This window comes from Molothrus ater, chromosome 21 (genome assembly GCF_012460135.2).
Source record: "Molothrus ater isolate BHLD 08-10-18 breed brown headed cowbird chromosome 21, BPBGC_Mater_1.1, whole genome shotgun sequence".
NCBI lineage: Eukaryota > Metazoa > Chordata > Aves > Passeriformes > Icteridae > Molothrus > Molothrus ater.
The window spans coordinates 2,981,897-3,006,487 of record NC_050498.2 but is presented as its reverse complement, the minus strand read 5'-3'; the positions used below and the strand labels follow the sequence as shown (position 1 = coordinate 3,006,487).

General features: G+C 42.5%; 1 protein-coding gene across 1 annotated transcript in view; it reads right to left on the bottom strand.

Moving 5' to 3' along the window:
• CASTOR2 (cytosolic arginine sensor for mTORC1 subunit 2) overlaps nt 1–22,453 on the bottom strand; it is a 132,351-nt gene extending 109,898 nt beyond the window's left edge. The window contains exon 1 of the mRNA XM_036395259.2: nt 22,072–22,453. Within this exon, the coding sequence (XP_036251152.1) occupies nt 22,072–22,184 (113 nt within the window). The 5' untranslated portion in view covers nt 22,185–22,453. The remainder of the gene's footprint in view (nt 1–22,071) is intronic.
• Between the last annotated feature and the right edge of the window lie 2,138 nt (nt 22,454–24,591).

The following is a 24,591-nucleotide window of genomic DNA, read 5'->3' as shown; positions in this document are numbered from 1 at the left end:
AGGCTCTGTGTTTTCAGAACTAAGCTTACAAAGAGACCACACTTACTGTAATAGTATCAAAAATTCAACTGACACAAAAATCAAGTTGTGTTTTCTTCAAGCTGCTCTCCCCTCAAAAACCTACTAAAGGATTTCTGCCGACAGCTCTATAGATTAATCCACCTCTGTCCCTGCAGCAGGCAAATAAAGCCTTACACAAATCAGCAGAGCAAGATGCTGCACTCAGCAGATACCAGAACCACACACACTACAAAATACAGCACAGCCAGATGTAAAGGAAAGGAGGCTGCAGATTAAAGTGCCTTTTTGTTATGCCCTTTTATCTTACAAGGTACTCCTGAAATTAACTCCTAGCCTGGAATTTTTTTTACACCATTTCATATTCAGATTGCAGCTCAGATTATTTTGAAGCAAAAGTACCACAGAAAAATGAGCACTGCCATTCACCTTTGCAAAAGGATGGGGAATTAATTTAAGGTCAATAAAAGCAGGTATTAATTTCCATCTTGCAGAATTTATCAACAGTCATAGAATTCCTCAATTTCTAGCTGTGCCAGTAGCATAAAGAGAGAAAAGCAGCAGCACTTATCCTGGCACACAAAGCAATTGAGCAAGGTCCACTCTACATTGACCCTGCCATCTGGACAGTGCAGAGGCATTTCCAGCATTATCCTCTATAATCATGTAAAATTGTATTCTGATGAGAGAGGCCAAAAATCCTGAGCTCCAGAGATCCAGCTGATAACAGCAATCAATCAATCTCCCTTTATGGATGCAAGATCACACACATCACACAGCGACGCCCATGTCACTGCTTCATAAACATGAACAAATCATCACACTTTCTTGCATATTTTAAAATTCACCAGTTCTCTAGTGTGAGAAAAGGAGAAGTTAAGAAGCTGATTCTCTGTCCTCAGTGAAAAACAGAAAGGACTTTGTTGGGGGCTGCTGCATGTGCAGGATTAGGCCTGAATGATTCGCCAAAGGCTTTACAACAAATTGGTTGCTGAGCTAAGAATAGAAGCTGGGAATCCTGGTTCCTGGTGCTGTAGCCACTACACAACAACCCTGCCTTCTCCCAAAGAGGGAACTCAGGCACACAACTGGGCTTGGATGCAGCAAGAGGACACAGTGCCCTTGAGAGGCTTCACTCAGGAATCTTCCCCCAGCTAAAATGCAAGAGCCCTGTGCTGGAAACTATTAAACAGCTGTGCCTTCAGCTCCTGCTTCAGCATTACACACAGCGTTATCAGCTCCCTTCCTTATGCCAGGAATGCTGCAGGAATTTGCCTTCTGCAGACTAAAGAGAAAGAAGAATGAAAAAGATGATTGTGTGTCTGTGTGAAAGAACAGGAGGGAGAGAGACAGAAAGAGTGAAGATTAAACACTTTGTCATTATATAGCTCAACCTTCTGAAAACAGATTTAATAATTCTGCGTCAAGACTGTGACTTCGGTGTAAGTTTTATCACGGCATTGATCTTGCCCACAGTCCTACCACCTATAGTGCAAGTTCCCAGCCTGCATCCCAGCTCCTTGCACAGTCCCTGCCCCAAGAATACTGCTCAGCTGCATCCAACAACCTCAGTGCTTCAGCAGCAAAGGCTTCAGCCAGCTGAGCACTTCTTCCGAACATCACATTTTGGGAAGAACCAAATACCTCCAACGCCTGAGATATAAAAGATAAAGGACTCAAAATGAGATTCCCTCAACAACAAAAATATATAAAACCATCTCCCACACACTCTGACTTAACGAGGCTCTGCAGGGCTTGAGGGAGCCAGGAGAACAGTTATGGTAAGTTGAAACAAGTACAAGACAAGGAATGAGTGGCAACAGATTGAGGAAGCATCAGTACAGAATCTACAGATTCTTTCAAAAGGCAGCGAGCTAGAGACAAACAGGCAGTGAAGGAACCAAAATTGCAATTTGAAAATGACTAAATAAAATCCCAACCCAAGCACTTAGTTTACTTAAGGACCAACTACTCAGACCAAGAAAAGCAGAGTAATTTTGAAAGAAAATGACCAGGGGATATTATGGGTTTCTCTGAAAGCCAGCAATGAACCAGTTAACTGGAATATCAGATAATTCCACTGAAGCCAGTCTCCCACAGAGACACTTCCCAATTTTGGATGCAGGCCTTACATTCACTAGTTTGGTGCCATGGAACTATTTGACACTGATTTTCTATAATTCATCAAGAAGGAAATACACTCCCAGCCAGTGATCTGCAGACTGGGGAGGCCAGAAACACTTCAGGAGGAGGCTCCATGTGGCCATAGGAACACATGGGTAAAAATACCAAAAGTAACATTACAGAGCTTGTTGCTTCAAATCTGTCACTATGCAAGCCTGGACTGAAGCTCACTACTGGTTTAACAGCAATGTTAGACATAGTGAAGGTATGAAGGCCAAGGTGAAGCAGTTTTGAGAGATTTCCTGGGCAGCTCCAGTGCCAGGGCACTCACTCTGTGGGGAAGGGTGTTACCTGCATGGGAGTCCACTCACACAATGTCACAGTAATAATTTTGTGCTGAGGTGAATAAATGGCAGGGGAAGAAGGGGAAAGGGAATCTTTTGGATTAAATCATAGGCAAGCTTTCTCTACAGCAGAAATTCAACAGTATGCCAAGGTTTCCAAGCAAATCACTGCTGACCTGTCCAAAGAAAAGCTGAAGTGTAATTTACTGAATTTCTGTAAAATAAGCTTCATTTTTGACTGAGGCTGCAAAAAGCAAAGCTACAACTGCTGTGGAGTTTCAGTTGGTGCGTGAGGCTTCATTCTAGAGCTGTGGGAACACTGGGCAGCATCTTCTACTTGAACAACTGAACCCCAGTGTACTGGAAAAAGCAAGTAACACTTGAATCTATCAACAGAGAGGTACAAAGTCTGTCATCTCCAAATACATTAATGTCAATGCTTGTGACTGACTAAATATTTCTCCTGTTATACAGGCTTAGCTTGCTCACTGTCTTTAAGAAACCATCCAGTATTGGACCATGCTCCTGTTAACTTCTTCCTCAGCTGAGAATATTGCCTGGATTACAATAAGCCTGTACTGCAACCATACAGGTAACTGAAAAAAGGACAGAATGAGGCTCCAAAATGAGCCAAGGATCCAATAATTTAATCTTTATCAAATCCTTGCCTCCAAAATGAGGCAAAAATTTGGTGAAGATAAAATGACTGGATGATTTTACCAGAGCTATTTGAGCAGTAGCAAAGTTCAGACTCTCCTGCTCCAAACAATGGCAGTATAAAGAGGTCAACCTGTACTGAAGGAATCAGTCTCTTTACCTGGGTTTAAATAACAGATGTCTAGAGAAGATGTTTCCTTCCATGAATTAAAAAAAATAAATAAAATAAAAAAAATTTTAAAAATTAAAAAAAATTTAAAATAAAATAAATAAAATAAAATAAATAAAATAAATAAAATAAAATAAATAAATTAAATAAAATAAATAAAATAATAAAATAAAATAAATAAAATAAATAAAATAAAATAGAATAAAAAATAAAATAAATAAAATAAAATAAAATAAAATAAAATAAAATAAAATAAAATAAAATAAAATAAAATAAAATAAAATAAAATCTCAGCCCAACCTCAAAATTTACATGCAGGTTTTCTTAGGCCCTTGCACCTTTTCTGCCCTGCATTCTCAGTCTCAGTCCAGTATTGCTGAGCAGCCTGAGACCTGTTCTGAGGCATGGTGGGCTGTCCTCTGTCTGAGGCATCACAGCATCCTCCTGAGCAGCACAGACAGCTGTACACAAAATATCAATGAAAAAGCCTGCTGAAGGTGCAGACCCATGGCTTAAAGGGAGTAAAAATTTCTGTCTGGCCAGACTGCCACTCTTAACCAGCATTTTCATGTCCAAGGAGCAAAATAATTTCTTCTTAAACCTCTCCATCAAGAGCCTGCTGAATAGCTGTTCTTTGAAATGATGGTACAGAGCCACCATGGGTTTTTTTCTTCAACAAACCAGCATTGAACAGAACCTCACAGCCACAGAGGAAGCAGTAAAAGAGGAAGAGGTAACAGAGTAAGGCTTAGGCAACTATCAAACCAAGTACCAGCATCTTCACACTCACACTTCACAACAATGGCTTCAAACCATGGTGGACCTGCAGAAAGATGGGAGCACTGTAAGCATCAGCTAGCCAGGAGAACAAAGGAATGGGAGAGCCTTGGAAAAATAAAAGTTAAAGTAGCAGAAACCATACATATGAGTCTGGAATGTGATGCTGGGGAAAGAACCATCAGTAATCCTGCCACTTGCTGATATTCCCAGGCTGAGAAACCAACAACAAAATGCCATGTTGCTTTCAGTCTGCTCCTCTAGATCCAAATGGGATGGTTTGTGCTCTTAGTACAGGATTTTCAGTATTCACACATTTCACCACAGATAATCAAGACCTGGCTTTAATATAACATCAATTATCCAGGGATCCCAATGCATGACATGCCAAGCAAAAAAGGATATTTTCCCAGAAACCTCAAGCATACTGATGTCCAATTTGCATGAACAGGGTTTTACAGAAACATTCCCTCTAACATGAATATTTCAGCCTGGGCTCTAACTCACCAACATCAACACACAGAGAAACTTGCTGACTCTGTTATGCAGAGAACTGGGTTATCAGGGCATCCCAAGCAGATTTGTAACAAAATCATTGCCTTGCATATTGACATTTCCACTCCTGTATCAGTAGACAGGGCAAAGAAAGAAATACTCCTTGCAAGAGAAAGCTCTGGTCAAGCATAACTACCAAGTCAGACACATTTCAAAACACACAGTAAAGTAAATCATTGCCCAGCCATTGTGTTGTATTAAAGAACAGGTTGGCACAGGAGGTTTTAGGCTTTCCAATTCAATTCTATTTCTTCATCTGGCAATGCTTTTCAACTTTGTACAGTGCAAAATACAGTGAACTGGTACAACCTTGGAGTTTGGGCTGAATGCCAATTGTTGGCCCTAGAGCAAATGAAGCCAATAAAACAGGACAGACTTGCAACCTGAACAATTGTTTTCAAAGAAAGATGGTAAACTCCTGGAGAAGTGGGAAATACTTTCATGGAAAATAGAAAGCCACACCTGTAAGCTTCAGGTATTTCCTTATTACAGAACTTGCCTTGGGGACATGACATACCTACTCAGCATTTTTTTCACTTCTTGCTGCCAAAGGGAGGTGATGTATTTGAAGTACATGCAAAGGTTAGTCTCTGTAGAGATCACCATTTTGTAACAACCTGATCTTTTCTGTTTATTAACTAAGGCCAGATCTATGTTTTTCAATACAATATACAAAGACCTGCATAATTGGAGCTAGACTGTTGCTATAATTGACAAGAATAGGTGTGTTTTCTCACATGGTTCAGAGATGTCACAGTCAGACAGCATCTTCTCAAAACAGGAAACTTCATCAGCCATAGATGTGCCAGGCAGTAGAAAAAAGAACCCTTGGAGCAGAAGGGTCCTTATTTTAATTCTAATCATCACTGATCAAGAGATACAATTGTCTTTGCAAGACAGACACAGGAGAGATGAAAAGCTAAAGAAAACCACAAAAATGCTCAGGGTTTAATTTGAATCTGGTGTACTTGTTCTGGTCTAATAAAAACAGCTGACCCCACAGTCTGCACAATTCCTGAGACCAGGAGAAGCTAAGGCACAGCTAGCTGCACTATTCACAGCAGCAAGGAGCCTGTTTCAGTTGGGCACATGCTCTGTTTTCCCTCCCCTTTTCACAAACTCCCCATTTCAGTCCTGAGCATGGAACTGGTTGGAGATCTGCTGACGTGGCTGGCATGTCTGTGCACTCCTAACCACAAAAAGGTGTCCCAACAGGTTTGCTACTTTGCACCATTCTAGGATCTTTCATATCAATTCTGCAAACGAGGCTGTGGCCACTCTTCCTTCAGAAGAAATACTCCAAGGCTCCTTCAGGGCTGGCAGCTCAGAACTCACAAATAAGCCTCTGCTAAGAAGGCAGAATGCATTCAGCATGATATAAGGCCTCCTGGGATCAGGACTCAAACCAGCCTCCTTCTCCTTCCTGCTCTTCCACAGCTCCCTGCATGGCTCTGGGTAAATCATGCTTTCCTCCTGTGCCCAAATTCTACATTTGTCTAAGAGGGATAATCACTCTTCACCCATAAAGAGGGGTATTCTCAAGCTACACTTACCAATGATTGACAGGGATCCAGGTACTACAGAAAAGCACCATAAAAAAAAAAAAAATCACCCCCTGCCAAAACTGCTTTATGAAAACCAAATGCTCCTTAAAAAGCAGGTTTCAGATTCAGTTCCCTAGTAGTTACCACAAAAAAACCCCACAATTTAACATAAACTCTATCTATCTAAAAATATCCCAACACAATTTGACACTGTCCTTTCAACCAGACATTAAAAAAAAAAAAAAACCTACAGGCACAATTACATATGACAAAGATAATGACAAAACAAGAAAAGAAAAAAGGTAGGCAACATCATTCCTTCTAGCTTAAAAAAAAAAAATTATAGTGCACTCAGTTTGCTGGTTAATAGGTGATGTGATGGGTCCTTAGTTCATCTTGGGATAATTTAAGAACAGAATGATTAGCAGTGTATGATGACAGTGATCACTAGCTGGCTCCTGGAGAGCTGATAAGTTATTAAGCCAAACAATGGATTGCTATTATGAGCAAGTCAGTGCTCTAACTGTAATTTCCTTGAAAGCTGAGTGGTGCATGATTATACTTGTCCACTCAGACTGCCTGCTGGCAGCTCCACATTCTGCTATTGTTCTGAACTGTACAGTCCTTCTAGAGCCCAGGATACAGCCACAGAAAAATGTATTCTTCATATTCAGACTTCATTGTGGCAGCTGCTGTCTGAAGGAGAGTGGAAGAGAGACATTCTCTGTCCTGAAGCACAACTATTAGAGCTCCTAAAAACATGTGGTTTTATTTGTCAGCAGGAGCTACCTCTACTTTCTAGCTGAGGCAATTTCCATTTCAAGAGAACTCTGACTTTGGAATGACACATGTACACAGCTTCAGACATAATGTACACATGTCCATATGTATATATATACATATATATGTGTTTATGTGTATTTAAATGTCACATTTAAATACACATAAATGTGGCATATATGAGTACATCCCTGGTGGTTTTCTTTGTGAGTTTCAGGAACACTGCTGTTACTACTGGAAGCTTGTATGGACATCTTCCAACCCACATTGCTCTCTCAAGGTACAAGGAGAGACAGACAGCGCAGAACACCCCCATTATTGAGCCTACCAAAACTAGGAAGAAAAAAAAACCCACAAAAGCAAGCAGCAGCTGGATGACAAGGACTTCAAAGTGGCTAATACACACACAGGCTGAAAACAGGGCCTTCCTCTGTCCTACTGAAAAGGGGTGGTCCTAGTGGTGAAGGCTGCAGGATGTGGAGAACAGAGTGAGGTGCTACTGCAGAGGTGCTGAGTGAGACGGGGAAGAGTCCTGGGCTGCCTAAATGATGCTTGTATCCCCAGCTGTCTGTTCTGTTTATGCTGCATATTAAGTTTTGCACCTTTAAGACTGGTCCTGAGAGCAAAGGGGGGGAGAGAAAAAGGGCACAGTTTGTTTTCAGACACTTGCTCCCCTGCATTCTTTCCTGCAGCATGGACAGACAGCAGGACAGAGCTCTCCTTTGCTTTTTAGTCAGGTTTTTTTTTTAGCTAGCTGAGGCACTGAAGTTCCCTGGACTGTGGCTTTTCTTTTTCTTGGGACTGATCAAACCTGCTCTGGACTGAAAAGCCAGAAGAACACCAGGAGCTCACACCTGTGGCCCACCAGGGCATTTTCCAGTGCAGGAGGGACTGAGAAGAGACTGAGCTACAAGGACTTTCTGAATTTGCCATCTCTTCAGAACAGCAAGGTTCTATTGTTTAATATAGCTAATTTTTTTTTTTTTTTTTTGTGCTGGTGAATGCTTTGCCTGTTAAATAAACAGATTTTTTCCACTTTTTCTCCAAGGAAATATTTTCTCAAACCAGTTGAATCTGCTTTCTAGAGGAATCCCCCTAGAGGTTTTTCTCCCAGATTTGCCCTAAACCAGGACAGCAGGGCACTCACCCACCCATGTGGCTCAGTTTCCTCCTCTGCAAAGGAAGGCAGAGCCTCTGCCCAGCTCCCAGAGGTGCAGCTGGCACACGCTGTGCTGGGTGACCCTGGAGCACCCACCAGGGGCCAGGGACTGCAGGGAGCACTGCTGGGGCAGCACAGGGCCAGATGCTGCTGGAGACATGGAGTGAAGCCAGCCTGCAGCCCACCTGCCTATGAGAGGAGAGAAGAACAGAGATCCCCATTTTTGACCCTCTATACTAATTCTCAGAAGTATATCTTCACTCTTGCCCACATGAGCAGCCACACTAAGCCTTTCCTTCCCCTTGGTGCATTTTTACTTTACTCCTGTCCTGAAAGTTACCAGCTAGTCTGAGCAGGAGGCAAAATTTTTAAAGCCCTTAAGCATCTCCCCCCTCAAACAGCAAAAGCCATTTTTGAGTCAAAGCCCTGTTGGCTCCCAATGAGCCTTGGAGTACCCAAGTGCTTTTTTTTAATGGGACTTAGGTGTTTCTGAAGTATTATCATGTACCTTACATTGATTTGATATAACATGAACTTTAAGTGGGAAGAAAACCTGACAATGAGAAGATTTGACAAGTGCTCAAAAGGTAAGTCCTAATTCATTTTAAACTTTGTTTTATGTAAGGCTCACTTAAGGAGCAGATGAAATTCTTTCATGTCCTTTTTTGCTTGCTGATCCTGCACAAGGAATATATAACCAGGAGTATGTTTTAACAGGCCTAGGAAAAAGTACGAGTACCAGTCCATTTTGAATCCAGGAACTGCTCCTGTCACTGAATTTTTCAAACCCAAGTGAAAGGGAAAAATGATTACTGTAAAAACACAAAGTGAGAAAATGTAATATTCAAAGTGGGATGCTGGTAACACATATAGATAAAGCCTCCCCTATAGTTTTGAAGAAAGATTACTACCATTACTAGTCACACACCTTTTACCCATATTAATAAATAGTTTTTCTCCTTACAAGATCTAATCATCTGACCATTCATTCTCCTGAGTAAAGAAAGGTTAACAAGTCAATAATTTCCACTCCAACTCTGAATTAACCAGCCCATAGCCACACTACTCAACTGTGAGTCTGTACCATAAACATAAACAAAATGAGGTGGCTTCAAAGTGTAGGGGGTGATGTTTGGGGTTTTTTTCTCTCCTGAACTTGGAACACACACAACAAGTTAACAGTAACTTCCAAAACACTGGAGATGGAAACTGTTGAATCAGAGACAGGAATTTCATCAGCTGCTTTGCTGTGATGCTCCAAGTACACCCTAAGTTATCCAGCCAAGAGAGGCTGCACCTAAAGGCAGATCCTATCTTTATGATAGATTTTATGTAGAGTGGCCATCCACTCATCTCTAAGAAAAGCACATGGTTATGGTAGTAGGAAATCTCAAAAAGAGATAAACAGCAGTAACTTGCCATGGAAGGCTATAAAAAATAGATTAACAGCCAATTATGTACCAGCTTTAAGCCTCAATGCTTCTGTAAACATAGAAGAAAATTAATTTCAAATGTATGCTCATGGACATCTTGGACACAAATTTTACATGAAGCATATAATTTACACACACACATGTTATTTAGCATTTCTGGCTTGGTTCTTTTTCTTTTTCCTGCCATCAATTATTAGGTCGTTATCACCTTTATAATGAGATATCCATTCAAAACACACTGCTTCACATGATCATTAAAAGCCAATAGGCAACTGTATTGTTTCAGGACTACTTCATATTTAAATCATTGCCTAAAATTACAATTCAAACACCATGTGAATGAACAAAGCCATTCAAACGGGTACAGAACACATAAATTTACATTTACATTAATCATTCTGGCCTGATTTCACACTCCTGTGCAAACAAGAAGTACTTGTGGCCTGTCACAGCATAAGAGCTACCAGGGGATAGCTCAGTGATTCCATGCAAACCCTGCCTTATAAACTTACCCTTCCTCAGCCATGAGGCTTTCCCTACAAACAGACAAACTGGGATCAAACCTCAGCAGCCCCTGGAACACAGCACTGGGATGGGTAATGGGATAAGGCATAAAGCCAACAGCATGATTGTATGTACAGGACTGTATGCATTGTAAGGAATTGTAAGAACCACTCAGACATGCTTGGAGTAACTTGATAGCAATAGGAAGAGTACAGAGAAAACTCTTCCCTCCAGTGAGGCTCCATCACATGACCACTCTTCCAGTGGAATTTCAGAAACTGCATAATAACCAAAGCACCACATTTACTGCAGGGCATGCAGCACACAATACTGCACTTCAAGTCAAACTGAGTCACATCTGGAGTTCATGTCATTCTAATACTTTCCCTTACTTAGCTCAAGGACACAAATGAAACTTCTGTGTAGAGGGCTTGGGTAGCAGTAGCTTCATGAGCCTTGTGCATCTATCCAACATCATTACAAATTGTAATTAAGTTGTCTGCATCAGCACAGAAGTGAGTGCATGCCCTTTCCCAAGGCAAGCTCTGCTCTTACCAAACTATGGAATTTTTTGGCATCTAGTTTGTTTCAGCTAGTTTTTCTCAGTTTAAAGGCAATAAGCAGTTTCACCTGAAATGCTCACAAAGCAGCACAAAGCACCAATGAACTACTGCAGTAAACAGCCTCATTCATACCAACAGTTCTCTCCATAACCAAGAGGCTGCACAGTTTCACTTCTAAGTTTAAAAAACACTTTGTCATGCTGAGATGAGACATTAAATCACACTTCATAATGCTGTGTCAAAGTAATGCCAAATGGAGCAAAGCATTACAATGGGAATGAGGTCAACAACATGTTAACACAGCAGAGAGCAAAGCTCCATGCATGGCTTTAAGCACAAGATCCCAATGGACAAAATCCTGAGCAAGCTGCTTGAGCAGCCTCTGCCTTGAGCTGGGGGGTTGGGCTACCTGATCTTCAGAGATCCTTCTTGACCTCACCCATTCTGTGCAGATTTGCTGCTTTCTAAGTTTGTGACAATGTACCAGGTCTGGGCTGAAAACTGCACAAAAAGCTTGAGGCTCCACAGCTGCATTAACCCTCAGTCCCACACGAGGCTCCCAGGCAGTCCATGCTCATTCACAAGGCCAGCTCTGGCCTTTATCACCTCCCTCCATCCTTCTCCCCATTAAACCATAAAGCCTGCTCTGGTCAAACCAAATCCTTGCTTACTTTTCTGTATTTAGCCAACATCAAGCTGGTGTAGCAAAGTAGTTTCTGGCAGTCATCAAAATATTGTTACACAGTATGGCAGGAGTACTGACAAGAAAGCAATCACTGAAAAACAAAATTTGTGTTAAAAATGATGCTTTGTTCCTTAGGATTCCAGTTGTTCTGCACATCTGTACCTTGTCTGCAATGCAGCTACTTCATCCATTCTATTTTCCATAATGAAGTATTGATTTCATTTGCAAAAAAAATTGCTATAACCACTCTACATTGCTGGCATTTTACCTGAAGAAAAATCTCTTAACAAACATAATCTATGTCAATTTGTGAGATGGAACCATTGCAAAGCACACAGACCCACCACTCACAGCAAAAAACCATCCCCAAACCAGACTCACCTGCAGGAAGCTCAAGAGAGGCTGAGCCACAAGAGTGTGGTTTCACACCTCACTGGCTCAGCAGATGCAAACAAACTACACACAACAAAACTCTGCTTGGTTCACAAAAATGCCAAATGGGTAATAACATGCAACTCACACCACATCATCTCAGTATATCATAAATTGCCTGTAATCTGCAGTGAAAGTGAAACACCACCCTTCTGCAACCAAGTAGTTTGAATATGCAAACAACTAAGAGCAATTTTATTTTAACATTAGCTCATCTGATATAAAGATACCTGAAATCCAAAAATTTCTGCAAAGACAATGTTATCTTAGGTGTGAGATAATTTAAACAACATTTATCAAAATATGTTTGCTGCTCCAAACTCCAAAGCAAAGTGAACACATCAGTTGAGGAGAAATCACTGACAAAGCCACTGTAACCAGTCCACTTATCCAATACACCAGATTTTGACAGCATATTATCTTCCACAAGATGGGTGAATATTTTCCTCATTTCAAATGACTCAGTTTAGTTTAAAATGATCACTAGTTAATTCCAGGTTGGGAAACAAATTAGGGACTTTTCTAAAAAGGCAAGTAAATTTGGTTTTCTTCTTCCAGCCTGCAAATAAGAAGTAGGTGTGGAAGGCTGAGCCCTCCCAGCTCCAATGTCTTGCCAAGCACAGTCTCAATTCACCACTGGCTTCATTTGTTTAGTACAGGTCATGTTACACTGCTTAGTTATAACCACAAAATAAGCTGAGATTTTTTTTTTCCTAAATACTTAGCACATTTAATACTGTGGAGTAGTTTAAAAAGAGCAAATGAAAATGTTTGCTTTCCATGTTACAAACTCCGATTCCCACCCAAAAGCAGCTTGAAAAAGATCACAACTGAAAGACTAATCATGATAAGTCATCCATCATTTTCAAAAAAGCACAAAAATAAAGACTAAGTAAATCTATGTAAATGTATACAGTTGCTTAGATGCATGCAGAGTATATCCTTCTCAATATTAAGAGCTACCTTTTTTTATTCCTGCCAAGAATACATTTATTTGCAAGTGAGTGCCTTAGAGGTTATCAAGGGAAAAGAGTCAATCTTTCTTTAGGAGAAGAAATAAAAACTACAAGTGTTAAGCAAGATTAACATGGGCCATTTCAGTCAAGGTCTCAGACTTAGCAACTTCCACCAACTCACCCTGTAAAAACATGCATGGCATAAAAAAGGGCTGAATACTGATCTTTAATCACAGAACTAGGATAAATATTCAGATATTGCTAAAACCAGTGCATATCATTACCCAGATTCTCTTCATGTAACATTCTTAAAAAGTCTGAACAGAAAAAGTCAGGGAGAGTCACACATACATTTTTAACTGTTCCACCCATGTTGAAACTTGTAAATTTTCTCCTCTCAGGTTCAGAAATTCCCCCAGCATCAACTTTTAAAATTAATCTCTTTGAATACTTTGCATAAGACTTAAAGGTTGCATTTTACTCCTAAATAGGCACACCTTATGCCATCTCTAGTATCCTCTTTAAGAAGAACACTAAAACTTCACAGGAAGAGATGAACTTCTCCTTTACAGTTACATCTCAGCCAGACATGCATTCACACTCCTGAGAGGGTTTGGTTCCTACTTTATAAACAATTTGTATTGAAAAAATTTGGGTCAAGCACAACTTACCATCAACAACAGCCTACATCTCTCTACAATTACGGGCCAATAAGTAGCACAAGTATCTTAAAAACATTTATTCCATCACATTACCAAACAATAACCGGACCACAAAATTTCAAAAAAATCACTTTGCCTACCCAGGCATTCCCACAAAAGCATACCTCAGAGGTCCCCAAAGGATGAGTGGATGGTTTTCTGCCACCAAGCAAACTTGCCCCTCCTCTCTTCCACATGCCAACTCTGTGCTAAACAGCAGCTCTGGTATCTGCTGGCAGATCTGGTATCTCTGGTATTACTGCTGGGAGCTTCCTAAAGCAGGCTGCAGATCAGAAGTAGGCTTTTTATTTTAATCTTTAGTAAGCCACACTTAACAGACCAAAGTAAGGTTGTTCTGGTTGGTGAGAAAGTTTAGGCGTACACTGCATTTCTTTGGATGTGAAAATAAAACATTAATAACCAGTATTTGATGTTTATTATGGATCAGACCACAAAAATGAGATCAGATTCTCTATTTCAATGGCCAGCACAGTAAAACTTTGTGTACTACATCTGGGACTAACAAGGGCTTGCATAGTAATGGAACTGGCTTAATCAGTCTTCATTACTTTTGTGCCATAACAGAACATTTTTGCCTGTTGTTTTCTTTCTTAACAAATATATCGTATCTATACAAAACTCAGATGGGTTGAAGGTGGGGAGAAGAGACCTTTTTACTTTGAAATGCTAACAGCAGCTCAGAAGCTCTACTCTGCTGATTCTGAACTATAATGAATGGAAATATTTCCTCACATTCCTGTTGGATAATTCTTCCTTTACCAGCCTTCAGTTACCAGCAGATCAGAGCTGGAGTTTACTCTTTAGTTGGCAGTAAACAAAAGAATAAATCTATACTGTTTTTGGTTAGAAAAGAAATTGGAGGTTTTATCCAAATATATTAAAACTCTAACATTCAGGATGACTAAGAAGATGTGTACTGGATAAATGAGATGGTGTGGTAAACATAATTAAAAATAAAATCAATGGAAAGACATGTTTATAGAAAATGACCAAGGCATTGCCAAAGAATTCAGCTATCAAATAGAGATAAGTTATTTATTATAATTTAAGTTATAATTCAGTAGAGGAGTAGACTGTGGATTCAAACTATTGTGTTAATGAACAATTCAGCTGTTACTTCTAGATGACAAATGCACAGTATTCATACTTTCCCATAACAGACCTGCACTGGCTCTGCTGCTGAAGCACACCAGTACCAGCTTGCAGGAAGAGCCATCTAACTGATAAAAGCCACATTTTTAATTTAAATACTGGCTTTCACCTCAAAGTAATAAAAAAACCCATTCATCTGAGGGGATCTTTAATGAGTTACATGGCAAAAGAGGAGTATTTTTTTCATCTTTTCTATTTCTCAGCTCAACATGAGCAGGCACCATTGATGGTTTTTTTTTACATAACTGATGTTGTACCTCATCCACAGGTGATGCATCTCATCTATGTGACAGCTTTCCCAATGAACTGAAACATGGGAAATAAGGACAAACAACTATCCCACTACAAATTACAGGCAAATATCTATTTATTTTAAAAGTACAATATCTAAATCAACATTTCTCCAGCACACAGTGCTGCCCAGCATTACACTCTAGGTTTGATCTAGTACTTCCATTCCACCTTTTGAATCTCATTTAGTTTCTAAGTGCTCCTGACAGTTTCTGACTTGGCATCAGCCTCAGCCTGATGGGACCACATGGTAGGCTGAGGACTGACTGCGTGACAGAACTGCCAGGCAAAGAAAGAGAAAATCAGGCAGTGCCCCACTGGTAAGCCACATGCCAGAAGCAGAAAATAAAGGGAAAAAATAACATTTGTAGATAAACAGTAAGAGACCATCAGGAAGGAATCCTGTTCCTTCCAAGGTTTAAACATGTTCAAACACTGCAGAATGCTCTCACAGCCCAGCAGCCTTGAACACAAACTGATGGCATCCACAATTAAAGAGCTTATATACTTCCTTAGCCCAAACAAGCAAATTCTGTTCTCTCCACCTACTCAGTTAGCTGATTCTCACTAGCTCTACTCATCCTGAACATCCAGCAGCAGGTTCAGCACCACAAATGCCCATGGTGACACAAACAGGGCAGCAGAGTGCTCTGGGGAAGGGCAGGCAGGCAGCTTTAGCCACGAGGCTTCCCATCACTGCAGCCTCCTGTGGTGTCTGGACATCAGCACTCACTCCTCCTGTAACAGATGGTCACCAAATCACACTGAAAGAGAAGTCCCCACACCTCAGATATCACACACATATACACATAACCAGAAAATAAAATATTCAAGGCATTTGAGAGTCTTTGCCACAACAAAAGGAAACACAAGCAACATGTTTTAGATGAGTAGATACCATCTTATAACTGGCAAAAGCCTTTACTCAGTGGTCTTCCTGGGATGCACAGGATGGCAGAAGCCATGAGAGACCAAAAAAAAAAAAAAGGTTTTAATGATAGGAGTAACTTGGCTTTGCCAGATAATCATGCAGTGTTGCAGGACGATCTGTTTCTCATATAAGGGCATAAACAACATGTGTTTGTCTGAGTTCATACCAAAGGAAACAGACTGCTGATCTCAATGTCCTCAAATGATGCACAGATACATTTTAAGCACTTGTTTGTCCTATTATATTCTGAAGTCCAAAATAGACTTTTTATTACAGTATCTCCAATTTCAGGACACCTATACAGTAAACAAGTGATCAGGGAATGAGAAACACTTATATTAATAGCAACAGCACACTGTTCATAAGTAGAGGTGTCAATTATTACTAAGCAAAATGGACAGATTACCAAAAATACCACTGAAAACTTAAAGACAACAAACCTAGTTTTATTTTTTGCTCAAAGCCCAAAGAAAATCCTACTTATTCTGTACATTTTATCACCATTCACTTCTTGCTACATTTTTACTGGAATGAATATTTTTAAGGACCTCTCCACACTAGGAATACCTTCTGCCTCCAAGCATCCCATTGTAGTGGGATCACTACATCCCATCTAGCTCCTCTGGGAATCATCCCATTCACATGGACAGCCATCTGTGTGTAGTGCCAAACCTGTAAGCTTGCAAAGTGTCTGTAATTCTGTGTCAAGTCACCAATATACACCCTGGAGCACCTTGAAAAAGAACCCAGAGTGACAGATGCTTTTGGAATGGCTGCATTTAAACATTTCAGGTGAGCAAGGTCTCATCCTTTACACATGCAGAACTTGTTCCTTCTTTTCAGCATTGAGAAATCATAATCATCTTGAACCAAAGAGTATCAAAAAACCCTCAGAGATTTTAAAATTTGTGATGACCTACAATTGACACATGACCTACAATTAGGTCATTTAAACACAGCCCTGTGAACAAACTAACTGCTCAACTTTATTCTATTGATAATTTAATAGCTTTACAATTTAAATAATACCTTTCTCCCTCAACCACTTCACTGCTTACCACCAAATCTTTAGATTAGGTACTGGAATAGACAGGAAAAATAACTTGTTAGCATTGACTCCAGATGTTCAGGGGTCTACTAAAGCATTACCCAGAATTACATGACACAGACCCAGTGCTTGGAAGAACCCAGGCCCCACTTTATTTTCCTGGACTCTCCATATATTTTTATTTACTCTCCAAAGACAAGGGTAGACTCACCTTCCAAGCATCTATTGCATGCACTGGTGGCTCAATGCATGCATTATCCCAAACTGTCCTGCACGCAGATTTAACTCCTATGCACTAAAAGGAATCCCAGAATTTGCTGAATTGGAAGGGACCCACAAGGATCACTGAGTCCAACTCCTGGCCCAGCACAGCACCATCCCTAAGGATCACACCATGTGCCTGAGCATTGTCCAAACACTCCTGGAGCTCTGCCAGCCTTGGTGCTGTGAGCACTGCCCTGGGCAGCCTGTTCAGTGCCCAGCCACCCAAACCCCACTATTTGTCTGATCAGTCCTAATCACCACAGTGCTCCTACTCCTGTCCTTTCCAGTCCTTGCTGCAGGAATCACAACACTCCTTACAGACTGCAACCTCAACGCCACATTCTTCAACCCTACAGGAGGAGGAGACCCAGTTCTATACCAACACCTTTTCTGATCCTTTGGTCATCCAGAAGTCTACATCTTAATCCTGCCAGGATTTGGAATCATCTCTCATGTCATAACTTACTACACAGGGAAAAAAGAACCATTAGGCTACAAAGGAATAGTATGAGCTATACTGTCCATGGGGTTCCTGGCCTTTATCCTCTGAGCTCACCACATATTCACAGTAGGAATAGATGCTGACACCTGAGCACACTTTACATCTGCCACTATAATCATTGCCATTCCAACCAGTATCATCTTCTGGGAGAAGAACCTGTTTCTAACATCCAACCTTAACCCCCCTGACACAGCTCCAGGCCATCCCTCAGGTGCCATCACTGTCACACCAAGCAGGGATCAGTGTCTGCCCCTCCTCTTCCCCTCACCAGGGAGCTGCAGGCTGCAATGAGTCCCCTCAGTCTCCTCTTCCCTGGCTGCCCAGCCCCAGGGCCCTCAGAGCTCCTCACACGGCTTCCCCTCACGGCCTCGCTGTCCCCGTGGCCTCCTTTGCACTCTCTCGAACAGTTTAATTCCTCCCTCACACTGTGCTGCCCAAACCTGCCCACAGCACTCGAGGTGAGGCCCCCGGAGCAGAGCAGGACAATCCCTCCCTGGCCCCACCGGCCCTGCTGGGCCTGGAGCCCCAGGACGGGGATGGCCCTGCTGGCCCCAGGGCACTGCTGGCTCTGATCCCTCTGGCCACCGAGCAGGACCCCCAGGTCCCTTTGTGAGGTGCTGCTGTCCAGCATCTCCTTCCCCAGGCTGTACCCACACCCAGGGCTGCCCCAAAGCAGGTGCAGAATCCAGCACTTTTCCTTGCTGGGTGCAGTTATAAAGTATTTTGCAATTAGGGGGAGAAAAAAAAAAAATCAAGACAGGAATGTAGCAGAACAGTATTTGTATCAAGTCCTCCAGCAGGTTACTTGTGGCACCTCTCCCAGCACCATGAGACAGTTTAACCAAGGAAGCAGAGACACTTAACTCGCTGCTCGTTTTGCAGCACACAGGGAGATGAAGGCAGGAGTTTTCAGATGAGCACAGCTCTCTGCCCCAGAGAACCAGCATTTACAGAGGCACATACAAAAGAAAAATAATGCAATGGTGAAGCCACACACAATTTTTATCTTTACATGCATAAACACAGTGCACAGCTTCTGAATAGGTGAGAACCCTTGGCACCAAGGAACATTCAAGCCAGACACAGAGACACAATATGCTGAGCTGGAAGGGACTCACAAAGATTATCAAGTCCAACTCTTAGGTGAGTGGTTAGCATGAGGGCTGAATCCCCAACCCTGGTGCTATTAGCACCATGCCCTAACCAACACCATCAATAAAACACCAGAATGCTGATGACAGCAACAGCAAAAACATTAGACACATGCAAATCTTCAGCATGCCACTAAAAACGACATGGATCACTCCTCCACTGGGGTGCCTGGCAGAGCCTGCTGAAATCAGGAGGCCTGCACTGACAGAAGCAGAACACCAAGAGCACAGTCCTCAGTGTAACTGCTTAGCAGTTACACTATTATTTATTCCTAGACGACTTCTCTTAATGCAACTTTGCATAAAATAAGTCATGCCTAACTTAAAGTTGCGATTAAGAGTATTTTTCTTTTAGCTCAGTCCAGCCCACTATTTCATTCACTGCTGGTCTCACCTCTTCACCATGTTAGCTGCTGTCTTGCTTCTGGCCATCAGAACAGTCTCAAAACTGCTGTTCTCTGTACCAGAAAATATTGCTATTGTAACAGAAGCTAAATTAAAACACTTGTGTCATGAACAAGGGCAAGAGTGTGAGAGTGTGGCAAAAGGCCAAATAAAAAGGGAGATTTGTTACTTTTCCTTCCCAAGGGGATTATGAAAAATGTGCAAGATTAAAAAAATAACTGCTCCAGCCCTTTTCCCTGATGTATGACAACATGAAAGAGACCCTCCAAATCACTTCTCACAGGAGGCTGTGTAAAAACCCTAGTTTCTTGCATGACTAACACAAGAATACTGATGATGTCATTGTCACCCCTTTGGATCACATCTAGCCTACAAATCATTATTTCTTACTGGCAGCCTTGCAGCACGAGTAAAACTCTGTTTAAAGTCTTATTGGGAAAAATGTAGGTGATGTAGTAACTGTTATCTTTGCTATCTCCTTAGAACAGATTAGCAGGGATGTGGACCACCTCCCTCTTTCACTCCCCTGAGGGGCTCTTTGCACATGGGGTGTGTGGGACAGGAGATTTGTCTTGCACCCTTATAAAAAGTTGTTGACTTTTGAGCATATTCACTTTTTTAAGGAGGAGTAGAGAGAAACAGTGTGGTCATAAATCTATAGAGTTACATTTCCCAGAGACCCTCATCTTTCTTGTACACATGATGTTGATCAGAGAAGATCTGTGGGGCAGGGACCTTGTTTGCCACAGCAAAGTTTGGACAACTACTGTTGCTTTTTGTTTGCAAAAGCACTCAAGAGAAAGCGTTTCAGTGCTGTCAGTTGTCTCAAGAATGACACAAACAAGCTTCCCCTGCATCTCTACTGGCTGCAAAAATAACAAAATTAACAAAAGGGAAATAAAGAGAAGTTTCCCATGCCAACAAATCATTCCACAAACATCTGCTGTTCCTGGTCAGTGAGATTCCATGGAAGGTAAGGAAAGATTGATACTCAGGGTGTATATGTTAAAAGACAACACAGAAACCGAGATAATACAAAACTGTCAGGTGCTGCACCCCAAATGCTGGACAAGGTATCAAACCCCAAAGGGGCTTATCTTATTTATCTTACTGCCCTGACCCTTTCACAGCTCTCTAACATTGAAAACGTGAAATGTAATGGGAAACAAAAAGACAACAGGACCATCCCTGAAGTTTAAAAAATAAAAATAAAAAAAAATCCCAAACAAATAGAAAAAGCCCCATGAAAACTCCAGTCTATGTGTTAAGAGTGACAGATTAAAGACTTCATTGTTGACAGTAAAAGTGACATTTTAAGCATGGGAGAGGAAGAAACAAGACCTTCAAAAAATCAGCAGCAACTTTCAAGTACAATGAAACAACACATAAAAATAGAAGCTTAAGACTGAGGACCCTTTAATGCCCTATGGAGTATTCAGGGACAGCAGTAAACAAGGTGCTGATATACTTTACACTGCAAACAATGTTAGTAGAAAGCCAAATGGGACAAGCCCCAAATCAGAGTGAAATTTCAAGGCATGAAGTTTGAGATAAAGGGCTGTAATCAAATTACACCACAAATGAGTCCATTCATCTGTAAGCATTTAAACAGAGAGCATTGAATTACAGTCTGAAATAAAACAAATTAATTTGCTCTCTATTTCTTCAATATCTATTCATTATTTTCCTACTGCCAAAGAAAATTTCCCACCTTAATACAAGAATGAATTTGGGGAGAAAACTGAAATACTAATTATCAGGCAGGAAAACCAAGAAGAGTTTGAATCATTATTTACATTCCCATTCCTCTTTCTGAATAGTGTGAAGTCAACAAACTAAGTGAAGACAGAAGAATCTGCAATTGCAATTCAAGTTGTTTTGTGCAAAAGGCCTAGCACCTTACGTACATCCAATAAACTGGCCACAGTATTTTTTTATAAATAAAATTTTAAAAATAATTCTTACAGTGCCTTCCACTGTGATGTTCTTTTTCCTGAAGGCTATCACAATCCAAACGACTTAACACCACAATATTTAAGTGCAGGGCATGCATCCCCCAATTTGGCAGCGCTGGAAAAGCTCCCTTTAAACAAACCCGCCTGTGGAGGAGCCGTCTTTTTTTGTAAGCGCTGCGAGGAACAACAATCCGGGGGAAAAAAATAACACAAAAAAAAAAAACAAAACCAAAACCCCCAAAACCCAATAAAAACAGAGAGTGAGAGAGGGGAAAAAACCCAGCAGACTCCTGCTGCTGCTGCTCGGGCTGCTGTTGTTGCCTTTGTTGTCCGGCGGGCGCCCCGAGCCTGCGGCCGGCCCGGCCGGGCCCCCACCTGCTCCCATTCATCGGCCGGCCCGGCCGGGCAGCGGGCAGGAGCCTCGGGGGCTGCCCCAGAGCTGCTCGGCGACACCCTGAACTCCAGCGCTGATCCTCGGCACCAGCTCCCCGTCCTGGGATGGGGGGTGTGCGTAGGGAACACGCAGGTGTTCTCATCGCCCCCCCAGAATCCCGGTCCTCTGGCGAGGAGGGTGTCCCCCCTGACCCAGCAGCCTGAGTTACTGCAGGAGGGTGCCATCACCCACCCCAGCACCCTGCCCCTTGGCAGCAAGGAGGGTGACCCCCACCCCAACGCTGTCCCCCCCCCCTCCATCCCAGGACTCTGCTTTATTTATTTTTCCCCCCCAAGGAGGAGAGTAGCCATCAACCCACCCCCTTTCCAAACCACCCCCTTTCCAAGGAGGCTGCCCTGCTCACTTGCAGGGCAGTGCCCCCCACTCCAGCCCCTCGGAGAGAGGGAGGGTGCCCTGCCAGCACCCAGTCCCCTCGTAGCGAGGGGGATCCGCCCCCAGCACTGTCCCCCCGCAAGGAGGACACCCCCTCCCCCGCTGCCCCATCCCCAGCACCTACCTCGTCTTAGAGGACAGGAAAGCAAGTTTGATTAATCCATAGGTAAACAACTGGATGCTCTCCTTGGCTATGCTGGCCACTCTGAGCCTGTGCTCTAGGATGTGCAGTTCCATCTTTTCCTCTTTCTCATTTGTAGTTCATCTATCCCTGGGGTTTATGTTGTGTTTTTGAATGGGGAGGGGGAGGGGGGGCTGTTATTGTCGGTGCCTTCTTTTTTTTTTTTTTTTTTTCTTTTTCCCCTCCCCGCTTCCGTCTGTCCCTTCCCAGCTCCGGGGGCAGGAGCAGGGGATGAGGGAGCAGAGGGTGTAAAAGTTGGAGCGGCGGGGAGGCCGGCGGGGCGCGGAGCGGAGCAGCGGAGCCCGGAGTGCCGAGCAGCTGGTGCTCGCTGGAACAAACAACTTGCCACTCAAGCCCGGCCCGGCGCGCATGCGCCGCGCCCCGCGGCATGCCGGGATTTGGAGTCCGCGCCGCCGCCACCGCGGCCGCCCCGCCCCTGAAGGCGCCCGCCCGGCCCCACACCCCAGCCGCCCTCAGCGGCGGCTTCCACCGGTCACTAAAAAATAATATAAAGCATTAAAGCGAGAATCAACGTTTGTAAGGGTGTTGTTTTGGTTTGTTTAATTTTCTTTGTGCTTAGCTTGCTGGAAGATCTTTCACAAGCCCAAAACTAGCAGGAAGGAGAACTTCAGAAGTTTCATTAACGGCAGGGAAATACTCAAATCGCACCTTGTTCATTCCTTCATGTGGCAGATGGGAAATCCTTGTCTGTTTCACTGTGCAGCAAAAATAACTTGGGAAAAACCCGTTCACTTTGCATGTGAGTGTTACAGAGGTAATACAGAGCTGTCAGTAACGTAAAATTGGCTCTGTGTGTGTTGTAGTGCTGGAAGGGTGAACGGCTGGAAGGGTGAATGGCTGGAAGGGTGAGCAGCCTGTTTCTCCCCATTCTTGCCCCACTCCTCAGCACAAGGGGCTGAATTGAGGTAGCAAGGACTGGACCTCCAAACCAGGCCCAGAAATGGGATTGCTCCAGGATGCCCCGGGCAGTGTGGGCATCTCTGACACCACACTGACCAACAGCAGTCAAATTCAGCCTCAGGGTATTCATAAAACAGGGCTCAGGCAATAAATCTGGTTCAGCTTCTGTACGAGGGTCCCTCTGACTTCAGATCACGCTGATTCTGCTGTGAACGCACCTAGTCACTATGGCCCTTTTCACCAAAAGATTTCAAATAAACTTTATGAAGACCATCAAGAGAAACCTTTCTGTTCTACACAGTGAAACTGAGTCGTGGCATGTGTCCAAGGGCCCAAGAAGAGAGCTCAGCCAGCCAAGCCCCACTCCAAGTGACTCCTCTCCACTACAGAGCAAGAAGAGCTTCTGCAGTTGTAATTTAAGTTTTTTAGGGTTTGTCGTGTTGCAGAAATCCCTTGTCTGGAGATAAGCTTCCAAAACTAGGATTTCCAAGCCCTTTCTGTTCTGTGAATTCCCATGGGATGGCTGTATTTTTGCCCTGGACATGTCTGTTCTTCTTCTGTCTATGGCCATACTCCTGAAAGGCTGTCTTAATTTTGCTATATCCAAAAAGGGAAAACTTGAAATTCGAGGCATTCATATTCATAGTTTGTCAAAATCATTTCGAGGAAATGCAACCAACATAAAGTATCAAATCTCTACTTTGTTTTCAAAAAGCCTTTAAAAAACTGGTTTTCCTTCATGGCCTCACAGTTCAGATGACTCTAGGCACTGCATTTTATGAAGCTGAAGAGGATTTTAAATCTGCTTCCACTGCCAGTTGAAAGCTCTGAATGTGTCTGTGCCCAGCTACAAAAAATGCCTGCAACTGCATCTACAAATCACAGAGATACAGACCTGTGTTCCTCTGGGACAATGCAGGCCACAGATTCCAGAAGGAAGCAGCCAGGGACAAAATACACACACACCATCCTGGTTGCTGGGATCTTCCAGAGGAAATCAGACAAATGGAGCCTGAATCATTTCTAGGAAATGCTGCAAAACTTTCCTCTTTTAAGAGATTTTTCCATCATAGTCAGGACACCATTCACAACATCAACTCTTCCCCTTCCCACATAGAGAAAAATATGTTGCCCCCCAGCAGAGCTTTCTCAACTCAGAGAGTCCAGACACTCCAGGAAGGCCACCAGGGATTACCCTATTACAGACTAATTACCACAGAAAATGCTTACATGAAACAATGAGAAAGTTAGAACAGACCCAAAGGTAAAATCAGTGGGAACCTTTTGAACAAGCAACTCATCAGAGACTTTGTTCTGCCTGCAGGGAAGAAGAAAAGGAGGCCCTGAGTTAGTCATCTGTATTTACTGAAAAAAAAAAAAAAGAAGCATCAAGCAAACAAGAAAAAAAAAAAAATCTCACCCCCCCGAGCCCCAAAACAAAAAAATACTTCTTCATTTTGTGAGTTTACATCAGGTGCTCTCCAAAATTGCAGTTTTCTCTGGGCCTGTTCAGCCCCTAGAGTTTTCCAAGTCTTCCAAAGA